Raw genomic sequence first — 12,706 nt, 5'->3', positions numbered from 1 at the left:
AGCACCCGCTCAACCACGCTCACAGTCTCTGCAGTTATCATGCGAAGAAGTGTAAAAAACCGCAAATAAAAGCAACCGATGCTGTTTCAAACGGTTTTTATTTAGTTTTTTTGCATTCCATCATGTTTACTAACACCCATGTGTTTCCTACTTATATTTCCCAGTTGTAGGCTATGGTAAGTGTTCTGAGCACATTTAAGGTAGGCTAGGCTAGGCTATGATGCTCGGTAGGTGTGGTACTGTATTCTTTTCGATTTACGATTTTTCCACTTACGATGGATTGATGAGAACATAACCTCATCATCAGTCAAGGAGCATCTGTATACCATGTGCAAAAGTTTGGGCATCGTTTCACTTGATCCACTAGTGTTATTTTTTATAAGGTCTCAGGACTTAATTGACTTGTTAGACATTAATCCAAGTCAGGTCAATACAATTTCAGAGCTGAATAAATTCTCTGACCCTTCAAAATTCTCAGCATATTATACTTACACTCAAAACAGGGAAAGGTTATAAAAATTTAGGGGAACTGCTGAAGTCAAGATAAGATCTGGAAGACCAAAAAAAATCTTTGATAGAACTGCTTGTATGCAAAGCAAAACCCATATTACTGAAAAATACCTATTGCAAGGTTTAGCTGGTACTGAAGCAGTGGTGCACTGGTTCACTGTATAGTGTTCCTGACACAAAAATGGTCTGCATAGAGGAGGCATCAGAAAGAAAACCTCACTTCTGATCTCAACAAAAGCCAATGTCTGAAGTATGTCATAGAACACTTGGATAAGCTGGAGGTGTTTTGGAACCAAGTTGTGGTCTGATGTATATATAATATATTTATATATTTAGCAGATGCTTTTCTCCAAAGTGACTTCCAATGAATGCTATGTAGTGTTATCAGCCCACACACCTTATTCACCAAGGTGACTTGCACTGCTAGATATACAACTTACAACAGGTCACTCATCCATACATCAGTGAAACACACTCTCTCTGTGTCACTCACACACTATGGGGGAACCTGAACAGTATGTCTTTGGACTGTGGGAGGAAACCCACGTAGACATGGGGAGAACATGCAAACTCCACACAGACCAAGCGCGGATTGAACCCACGTCCTCTCGCACCACCCAGGCGCTGAGAGACAGCAACGCTACTCGCTGTGTCACCGTGCTGCCGTCATGTAACAGAAACTGAACTCTTTGGCTATAATTAATAGATTTGAAGGGAAAAGGATGCATTTGAAGAAAAGGGCAGGCTGCCAACTATTAAACATGGGTGTAGATGTGTCTATGCTTTGGGGTTATGTGGCACAGGAAACATTGTGCAGGTAGAGGGAACAATGGATTCTAATAAGTATAAACAAATCCTAATACTAATGTACAACATTCAGTGAAGAAACTGAAAACAGACTGGAAAATACAATAAAACACACACACACACACACACACATTTTCAGAACCGCTTGTCCCATACGGGGTCACGGGAAACCGGAGCCTACCCGGTAACACAGGGCGTAAGGCCGGAGGGGGAGGGGACACACCCAGGACGGGACGCCAGTCCATCACAAGGCACCCCAAGCAGGACTCGAACCGCAGACCCACTGAAGAGCAGGACCCGGTCCAACCCACTGCGCCACCGCGCCCCCTCTACAATAAAACAATAATCCAAATACACCTCAAAAATCAACCATGAACTACATCAAAGACATAAAAGATTAATGTTTTGGAAGGGCCTTTGCAGTCACCAGACTAGAATATTATTAAAAATCTGGGGGTAGATCTCACACATGCAATGTAGGCAAGATAGTATAAGAATACTTCTGAACTAGAAACAAGAACAAGAAGAACAAAAAGACTTAACTGCCTACAAGAAAAGTTTGGAAGCTGTGATTTCTGCAAAAGTGAGTGTTTCTAAGTAATGACTGATAAGGCGCCCAAAATTTTGCACGTCACATTTCATCAATGTGAACAAATACGATCCATCCATCATCAATAACCGCTTGTCCCGAGCAGGGTCACAGCAAACCAGAGCCATACTCAGCAACAAGGGGTGCAAGGCTTAAGAGGGAGGGGACACACCCAGGACAGAAGGCCAGTCTGTAGTAAGGCACCCCAAGCAGGGTTCAAACCCCAGACCCACTACACAGCGGGCACCAGCTGAACCCACCACGCCCCCACGTCCCTCTACAAATACACAGATGCGCACACACACACACACACACACACACACACACACACACACACACACACACACACACACACACACACACAGACAGTCTGAAACTGCCTGTCACGAGTGGGGATCGTGGCAAACCGGAGCCTAACCCAGCAAACACTGGGGACAAGGCCAGAGGGGGATGGGACACACCTCGGACGGGACACCAGTCCACCACAAAGTATCCCAAGCAGGGCTCGAACCCTAGACCCACCACACAGCGAGCACCAGTTGAACCCTCCACTCTCCCAAGCCCTCAAGCCCCCCTACAAAGACTATTTGTTTATTAACATGCACAAATACCATTTATTTGCTTATATCAACGTCAATGTTGAAATAAGCAAATAAATGGTATTTGTGCATTAAAATTTCCATAAATACATAGTTTAAACTTGTTCCCTGCAGAGGTTAACTTCTTCACTTACAAAATCAATACAACCTGTTATTTTGACTAGTGTCCCCAAATGTTTGCACATAGCTGTAAATAGATTTCATCCAGTAAAATTTCCACCAAAAATGTTCCTGCTGCAGTCCTGACACACGTATTACATTTACACATTTAGCAGACACTTTTCTCCGAAGTCATATACATCTCAGAGAACGATATATAAAGTGCATTACATCAAGAGAAGGAGAGATGTGGATACAGACACATGATTCTTAAGTACAGTCAATTTGTCACATACCACCATATAGCCCAGGATACATTACACAAGTAGCTGCGTATACTTTTTTTAGACATTGTACACATTTACCGAGAACATAGGAGAGGTGAGTTCTGAGACCTTTCCTGAATGTTGTATACATTTGCATTTACTATTTTAGCTGATATTATTCTCCAAAGTGAATTACAGTGTTAAACTACTTAATGATTTACCAATTTTTACAGCTGAGTAATTGTTACTGTATCAAATCAGAGAGTACCTTGCTCAAGGGCACTACAGTAGGAGGTAAGATTCAAATCTGGGTCCACTGAATACACGGAAGTGGCTGTAACCACTCTGCCACCTGCTGCTCCTCTGATGTCTGCATAAGCAAGGCATACAGTTCAATAAAGCAAGAATAGTATACATTATGACAATCAACTTTGAGTCTACCATTAAATGTAAAAATTTTATAAAGTGAACACACACACACAAACAGACACACATATTTTCAGAACCGCTTGTCCCATACGGGGTCACAGGGAACCGGAGCCTACCCGGCAACACAGAGCGTAAGGCCGGAGGGGGAGGGGACACACCCAGGACGGGACGCCAGTCCATCGCAAGGCACCCCAAGCGGGACTCGAACCCCAGACCCACCGGAGAGCAGAACCCGGTCCAACCCACTGTGCCACCGCACCCCCCCCTCAAGTGAACATTAATACCAAATTATTTTGCTGGTTAAAAAAAATCATTTCAACAAAGTCATAATATTACAATCAATATCAAATTAAACTACACGCATTTAACTGTACTGCAAAGGAGTCAGAACAATGTCATTTGTTCGAAAGGGGTGTGTGTTACTGCACAGGGCCTCAGGGGTGTGGATTTCAGTCCATGTTATAGAGCTGCTCTACCCTTGAACAAAGCACAGCTGCGGCAGCAAAAATAGGTCACTGCATAACTAAAATGTTCAATGTTAGCATAAGAAGGCGTCACTCCAAATACATAATGATTGTGTGCTCTTTCAATTTTATCCAGTGCGATTTAAAATTACACTGAATGGACTGTTTTCAGTTCGCTGCGCAGGGAGCCACACTCACACTGTCATCTGTAGTACAGGATGTCCTTAAATAAGAAAATGTCTCTCTATCATTAACCTTATTTCAGACTACAGGACAGGCTATGAAGCGCTCTGTTAGTCCCGCTTCTCAGGGTGACGGATTACACTTTGGCGCAGGCGCTGAAGCCTTCACTTTTTCAATTCTAGCTCAAGGTGAACATCAGAAGACAGGCATAGAGACAGACCACAACGGGAGAGAAGACTGTGTCCTCTCGCTTTCCCACCATTCCCTCCCCCCCACTGCTTACAGCAATTGATCAATAGGTTTGGTAGCGCAGCACAGAGCTACATGTTGCAGAGGAGGGAGGGAAGTGAGGCAAACATCAGTGTTCAGGCTCTCTCAGCACACAGGACAGAACACACTGTACCTTTTGGGCTTCTGTGTGTGTGTGCATGTATACTTTGCCAGAATGTACCTCAGCTCTCCTCCTACCATCTTGTAACTCACAGAGCGATAGAGTACAGTGATATTCAAACTTCAAAGTAGATTTTGACCAATATTGCTCCCCCAGAAATCTTCACCTTGAGCCTGTTCCTGAGCATCTTACACTTAACTTTTGTTTACATTATTTAATTCCATTTTCAGATTGTGGAGCCAAATTATAAATCTTATGAGTTCGCCATTCCACAGCCTTTTAAATATTTGTTTTGAGAATTCCTTAATTTTGAGTACTAATACACACAAGCAGGAATTTCCTGTCCTGAGTCACACATATTCCCTTTGGTGTCTGCTATCCACACACACACACACACACACACACACACACACACACACACACACACACACACACACACACAATGAGAAGAACAGAAAGAAGACAGGAGCGCAGGTTCTTGGCAAGCTGTAGAGCAGTGCTGTTAAACAAACAGAATATCGTGTCTGTGACGCACATTCATCTGCGTTCAGGATCCCCCGGGTGTCTGAAGCAGCTATGTAACACTCACTGCACTTTTCTATTCCCCCACCTCTCTGGGTGGCAGCCATGCAGAAAACTCCTTTGCACTCAGAAAGCCCACCAGGCCATTTGAACCAAGCAGTGGTTGCTGGAAAGTGCTGCCAGCTCCCCCCTCATCATTTCCCGAGAGGCATGCAAGGAAAGCGCACAGACCCGGGACTGCGCTCTCATCCTCCTCTCGTCGGCCATCGGTGAGACAGCAGAGCCTTCCAGGCTGAGCGACAGCCCAACAGCCCTTTGTTGGCCCTTCTGCTGTTATCCACCCTCTCACCTGGCAGGTTACAGGCGTACAGAAACAAATACCTGTGATACAATCACTGTAGTCTCACGCTGCCAAGGACAGTAACAGAGCGGGTAAGCTCCATTCTCAGCAGTTAGTAGAGAGATGAAAACAGGGGGCAGCAAAGTCTCTTGTCTCCATTTCAAAAGAGCTCTGATCTAGCAGTCCCATGCCCTGCCGGACCCCAAGGCATCAGAGGCTCTGTATGCAAACAGTTTCAAACGAGGTGTAGAGCTTACTTTTCACGCATTTCTCCTGTTTATGCTGAATTCACGCACAGTGTAAGGTCTGCAGTGAGACTGAACTATCTTCAAATGAAGTTCCAGGTACTATTGGTATTTTCTGCCATATACTACTTCTTCTTTCAGAAGAAATGCACCTTTCAAATTCTGCAATTATTTTTCCCGCAAAGCTGATAGCACGTCAATTCCATATCTTGCTACTGCTCAACTGGTAACGGAGTCCATGACAGTGTTTCTCAGAGGCTTTCTTTGGCTAAACACTATATTTGACCAAACACTGTATCTGACCCACTGAAAGAGGTCTGCATTGAGGTTATCAGTCTTCTGCACATCTTTCACCTGCCACCACCATAAAGGGCACAAAAATTTGAAGGTTTCAGCTGTTCAGGCTTTGAAATGTACTCTTCAATTCACCCACATTGTCAGGTGTCTTTAACACAAACCAAGACTGACCACCAAGATGAGACTCAAGCAGGATGGAAAGGAATGCCAAGAGTTTGGATGTTTCCCACAGCTCTCCTGCTGCCATCACAAAAGTGGCATTCAAATCCAGTCTATAGACTATTTTGTATTTCTGCTTCTTGCGCTCTCTCTCCCTCAGGTGTGGGGTCTTCCCTATTTGGGAGGGTGTGATAAATGAGTATTGTTTTATCTTCTACAGTTAAATGAAGGTCTCTTCTATTCCCACAAAGGTTCCTGTGGCCTTTTACACCATGTCAGTAACTCTTACTGCTGGGCCCAGGTGGGCTGTAAAATGTGCCATGCCGTCAGGAAATGCAGGTTTCACCACTCCCTGCAGTTAATTACCATGCCCACTCCCGTGGGGGTCTGCCCATTGCAGGACTCCAGTGCAAACTCCCAATACTGTCTAACAACATTCTTTTACTCGCTTGCTCACTAGGCACACACAGCAAGCAAACAAAACTCTCTTTCACTGTTTGAAGCTTGGCAACTAACCCTGCTCAGAGAGAGGGAAATTAGAGTTAATTGCTGCACAGTCAGTAGAACTCTGTAGAACTCATGGTGACCACTCATCTGGTTTATTTGGTAAGACATTGTACAGAAGTAGTTTGCTATTGCCTTCTTCACATCTTGACTTGTGAAAATGAGAAGAATGTGCAAATTCCACACACTTGAAATAAGCAGCTTAGAAACTGTTAGGCACCAGCTTACCCTGCTATACCACTTTGCTGCTTAACAGTGCCGTAACAGAGTAAAGACGTGGTGTAGTGCAGCCCTTCCCCATACAGAGCCAAGGCAAGCCATCTTTGGGCCAGGAGCACTCCCTAAACTCAAGATTAAATATGTCAGCTCATAAGCACAGCAAACTGGCTATACTGGTCCCTAGAGATTACCCACCACTCCCATTTTTCACTTGCAGCTCCAACCTCCACATCAGGACCACATCTTTCCTGGACAACATCAGTGAGTTCTCAAGAATTTTCCTTCATTATGAATTTATTCCCATCCTCCTGCAGAAGCACAAGGCTCCCAAAAATGACTGACACAACAAGAGTAATGTAAGGCCAGGAGGAACCACAATCCTTCCAGAGAGCTCACAAAACATCCAGAGTCCACTTGAATTCCTATGGCTAAAGAAGAAAAAAGGAAGGCACCGATGACAGAAAATGACATGGCTCTGCCCTCCTCCGTCATTTCCCCCATCTAGTTGTCTCCAGAAGGGCCAACTGAAGGAGCTTACACTTGATATCAGAGAACATACAACTCAGCTTAGCATCCCCCACATCTTCTCATAAACCTTTTTGGCCACGAAACAAACCACAATATGAACATTTCTTCAACAATGTAAACAACAGAAAAAGCAACAAGGCCGCTCCTAGCATGTTATCCTCCACATTTTCTCATGATGACACACAGAGAGGTACTGGTGGTCTTAAAGAGAAACTCAGGAGATTGTGTGCGTTACAGAAAAAGGCTGAGGTCTCCACCATTCTGCTTTGCTCAGAACAAGTTTGTTCATTTACCATCATTTACTTAGCAGATGTACAGTGATTATTAACAAGTATATAGCTGACCCTTTAATCCAAGGTGACTTACAGTGTTAGATACACTGTAATACACTACCCTCAGTCATTGACACATTTATACAGCAGAGCAATGTAACACGCACGCACACACACACACACACGCACACACACAATGGGCAATTTAGAGTCACCAGTTCACCTGAAACACAATTTAATTACTGTGGGAAGAAACCAAAGCAAATGGAGGAAGCCCTTGTGAATGCAGGGAAAATGTACAAAACTCCACACAGTCTGAGAAGGGATTAAACCCATGCCTAGCTGCACAGTCCAAGTGCTGTGAGGCATTAGTACTATTCAGTGTGCCACCCAAGGAATTCTTATGAGCTGAACACAGATAATTTATGTTCACATATCCGTACGTACATATACAGATATACACATGGCTCATCAATCACACAGTCTTAGAACTGGAAAACAGCTGTTATGTAAATGGTCTCTAACTGCCCTGATAAACAGCAACAGTCTGTCTAAAAAAGAGTGATGCCGGATCTCACACAGGACTCACACCGCAAAGGGGAGAGGTAATCCTGTCCATCGGTCACACATGAAGACTTCTGCTGGGAGAAACTGCGCCTTCATCACTACACATACACATGGTATTTAACTTATTAGTTTAATCCATTATTAGGCAGAGCAGCCAACACTAGGAGAAGAGTCAATAATTGTTCACCAGAACTCCAGAATCGATTTCCACGACCCTGTCAGTGCGGGGGAGGGAAGGAGCTGGGGGGGCAAAAGGAGCTGCAGGGTGGTGGGGAGACCTTGTAAATTACTGAGTTTGTTTTGAGGAGTCAGAAGAAGGCTACAGGGGTTCTATCATACGGAGCCTTTTTTTTAAATAACATCTTTTGTCGTTAGCATCTAGCTAATGACAGAGGTTACACTGCATATGTGTGTATGTTTAGGGCAAGGCAGCATCAGTGTCATACTGCGGGACGGAAAAAATCAGCCAAGGGATGCGGAGGGATCTCCTCACAACAATAAATCCATTTCTCTAGAACATTGCCATGTACACAACATAGAGACACCCTGCAGCCAGTGACACAACACAAAAGGAAATACATCAGTGTGTAGGATCACACAGAGACACAGGTATATCACTAAAGTACTTGTGTGATGAACATTAATGCAAATGGTGGAAAGGAACAAGCAAACTGTACTTAATCAGACATCTGCAAATATGTTTGTCTCCTAATGTAATGCAAAAATTATGTTTTCTATGAGATGTACATCGCTTCAGCGAAAAGCGTCTACTAAATGAAAAAATGTAAACGTAAGTGTAAAGACTCTATTAAAATGGACCCAGCAGCAGATCTCAGTGCTCTCTTTCACAAAAGATCCATTTATGGTATTGAAGAACACGTAAAGTACCACATGTCATCTAGAACAATAAAGTCAGCTGCTGGAAGCATAGTGGTTAGCGCTGCTGCCTTTGGACCCAAAGGTCACAGGTTAAAATCCCACCTCCATTTGTACCCTCAAGCCAGGAACTTAGCCTAAAAGTAAAATAGTAAAATTACCCAAAATGGATAAATAATTATAAGTAGATTAACACTATAAGATGCTTTGGAGAAAAGTGACAGCAAAATTAATAAATCTAGTCTATTCCTAAGCATATATGCAAAAAGTGGGTATTTAACATGACCACAAGGAAGTGGAAAAGTATTGACTTTGTCACACGATACAAAAAACACCGAGCTGGGAACATATTTTTTCCATTCACTTGTCTCACCCATATACTGTATGTAGGAGGAGATCCACCATGGTGAAGCTCCCCAAACCTTTCTGCATCTACACTGCCAAAGGGCATGGTGGTGCCACCTCTGAAGCTGGAACAACTATGCTGACCTGAGTGTGTAAAGCTCAAGGTGAAGGTGGATTGTGCCATGACCAAGAAGTACCACACTTGGAGGGGTGGCCTGCACTCCTGCTAGAACAGCATCACCTGTGCAGGTATCGGGTGGACAACTGGAGGGTCCTGGATGTCACGTGTTTGAGTGGTAGCCTTGCACATGTGTAGGGGTTCACATAGCTCAGTGATAAACATGATCAATTAAAGGCAGGTGATATTGTGTGCTTCACAGAAAAACACCTCTGCTGAAGTCTCCACATTTATTGGAAGTGATGTTCTTAGAATAATCCATGTCATGCAAAATAACTTTTTACTTTTGAAATCCGCAGAACTTCTTGTAATATATGTTAACTGTGGAGGCTAAAATTACCCTCATTAGACATTTCAGAAATGAATAACCAATTAAGTGCATTTGTGCAGACAGAGCAGAAAAGAGTGTGCTACTCGGCACGCAGAGCAGAAACGCAAGTCTAATTGACTCATTTCCTCATGCTGCCCCTATTACTGCCCCCTGGTGGCACATGACGTCATGGCAGGACGAAGTCAAGGTCTGGCTGCATTAGCGTACCTGTGTGCGTGCGCGCGTGTGAGAGCGAAAGAGAGAGAGAGATACACCAGCGGCATCCAGTCTGAAATGTTTAACATATTCACCAGTGACATATATGAGTGTATGATTCCATTGTGTGTATGCAGAAGTGCCGCAGGAATCCGGCCGAACTGCATTTCCCATTCCTCTGAAGAGCAGCGCGTGTCATTAAGCCGTGCGGTCCGCGTGGCGGGGCGCGAAGCAGTGTAGCTCGGCTCGGCTCGCCCCTGTTCTAACTCGCCCGACTGGCAACTGGCGACGGCAGCATGAGCCTCGCAGTTCCGAGAGTATAAATGAACTCACTCTTGGTCTTGCAGGTCAAAAATCACTCGTGCTGTTCTATAATTTTAATCAAAAGACGTGTACAGTACAGTGTGCGGTCTGACAGGAAGGAATGGTGGTGCGGCTCGTCTCACTGACACCAAGCCCCCAAAGCCACCAGTCAGCTCATCTACTGTTATTTACGAGAGCAACCTTGGAATGAGTTAAAGCACCGTGTCAACTAGAGACTCGAATCATCCCTGACTCGAGCTGATGGAGACGACCGCCAGCGCGCCGCCGACGGTGACCCCTGGAACACGTGCCTAGCCAGACTGCACGCGCCCCTGCGCAGCTCACATAAGACGCTCGAGGGTAAGGAGCAGGACTGCTGGGCAACTCGGAGCCGGACCGGGTCTGCGGACCACGCCCCCATATCCCCTCCTCCCGTGCAGTGCACGCGATGACAGCCCCAGCAACTCTCATACACCTTCACAACAAACACACCTGACTGGTGCAGTAGAAAGCACTCCTAGTAAAACACCCGTTCCGTTCGTCCATTCACACTTCAGGACACGGATCCCTGCGCTAACAGGAAAATCACTCAGCCTGAAGAAACACACACAACACACACACACACACACACACACACACACACACACACACACACACAGACAGAGTAAGAAGCAGCATCACCGGGTTAGAAGAGTATAATACGTGCTTCTCGGATAAACGGGCTTCACAACCTACAGTTTTAAGCACTGAGGGGTCGGCGGCCACTGGTCACCTGGTTTGTCAGGGATGTTGTACAATATGGTAAAATAAAAACAGCACGAAAGAACACCTGCTTACCTTCTTCCGGGGCTGCCATTTCATCATATTTGAAAGCGAAAAAGAAGAGCATAAGAGGCTATGGAGGCGGAGAAGTGCGGCTCATAATGCCGGAGAGCGGCTCTGTCACAGCATGCCCCCCGCGGAGGTGCCGCGCCGCGCGGATGAGCTGAGTGCTGCTGGCCTTGGCTTAGACCACAAATGAACGAACGAACAATCGCTACGGTGCTGGTGTCAAAGCGGCGGCGCCCAGGAGAATCATGGTACACACAGCGAAGCCGAAGGGTCCGAAGCAGACGAGGAATGACAAGTCACTGGAGGTGGTGGGGACCAGCGAGCATGTCACTGAAGAGCCGAAAAAAGAGCAAAACTACACAAAAGGAGCCGAAAGTGTCGTCACGGACCAACTTGTGAGAAAAACGGCGTAGAGCAGTAACGGCAGCAGAGCAGTTATCCGCACGAGTTCATGGTTTACCACTTGACATGACACACAGCCTCAGCAGCACCGCTGACTGCTAAACCCGCACACAGTTTGTTTTTGTCTTTCTTTTCCTCTCCTAAGGCGTCCAATTCATAAGTAAAATGTATTCCAATAAGTGCGCGGACGTGTCACCATCCTCCGTGAACTCGCAGTTCCCTCGAATTCCCACAGTGAGCGACACTTCCAGAGCAGAGGGACACAAGGGGAGGGGGAGAGAAGTGTAGGGAACGCGGCAGGACCAACACAGAAAAGCTACAAAAATCCGAGGAATCTCTGGGAGAAAAAGCGGGCAGCGAGGAAACTGTGCGGCAGCTAGAAAGTGGAGTGGAGAACATGACTGACTTCCCCGCTGCGCGTTCCTTCGCGCTCCTTCACACGGCCACCGGGAGCGCGCAACTGGAGCGAGCCGCAGGGTCGTAGTGCCGTCCGATCTCCAGCTCGCGTCCACATTGAATTATGTGCAAGAACGTCGAATTTATTAGGAGTGTACATCAAGAGCACAAAGCAGAAGCCGAGCGTCGATGCTGTTTTGATTTAACTATAATGAATCTGTCTTAATAACGAATAAGGTTTGTTCATCAAATTATTAATTATTACGGTTAATAATAATGATAATAATAATAATAATAATAATAATAATAATAATAAATAATAGCAATTATTGATGTTCACTCATTCATCCATTTTCCTTAACCGTTTTGCCCTGATCAGAGTCACAGTGGTCGGGATCCAGAGTTACTGGGCACAAGGGTGGAGGGGCACCCTGGACAGGACACCAGTCCATTGCAGGACAGCCACACACTCACTCACTCACTCTCTGACACACTAATATGAGTAATTTCAGAGTGGCAAAATTTCCATGAACTGCATGTCTTTGGACTGTGATTGGAAGGGAAGAAACTGGAGCACCCAGAAGAAACCCACACAGGCAGGGGAAAACACTGAAAATCCACACAAACAGCTGGATTTCCACCTATGTCTAACCAGCTCAGGCATTGAGAGCAGTACAACTCGCTGCACCACAGTGCCTATTATTATTATCATTATTATTATTTATTTACACACACACACATTGTCTGAAACCACTTGCCCCAAGCAGGGTCGTGGCAAGCCGGATCCTAACCCAGCAACACACAGGGCACAAGGCTGGACGGGGAGGTGACACACCCAGGACGGGACGCCAGTCCATCG

At 45.4% G+C, this 12,706-nt stretch overlaps 1 protein-coding gene across 4 annotated transcripts in view; it reads right to left on the bottom strand.

The window, feature by feature from the left end:
• Positions 1 to 12,706, bottom strand: part of LOC108934815 (tetratricopeptide repeat protein 28-like) — a 283,873-nt gene that overhangs the window by 172,271 nt on the left and 98,896 nt on the right. The window contains exon 1 of one of the 4 annotated variants that reach the window (XM_018752939.1): positions 11,056 to 11,842. The exons of the other annotated variants lie outside the window; for them this stretch is intronic. Within the exon in view, the coding sequence (XP_018608455.1) occupies positions 11,056 to 11,082 (27 nt within the window). The 5' untranslated portion in view covers positions 11,083 to 11,842. Of the gene's footprint in view, positions 1 to 11,055; positions 11,843 to 12,706 lie in introns of those variants that run through there. 4 annotated transcript variants of the gene reach the window in all.

Source organism: Scleropages formosus, chromosome 1 (genome assembly GCF_900964775.1).
Source record: "Scleropages formosus chromosome 1, fSclFor1.1, whole genome shotgun sequence".
NCBI lineage: Eukaryota > Metazoa > Chordata > Actinopteri > Osteoglossiformes > Osteoglossidae > Scleropages > Scleropages formosus.
Note: the sequence above shows the minus strand (reverse complement) of the source record. Positions and strands in the feature narration are given on the sequence as shown.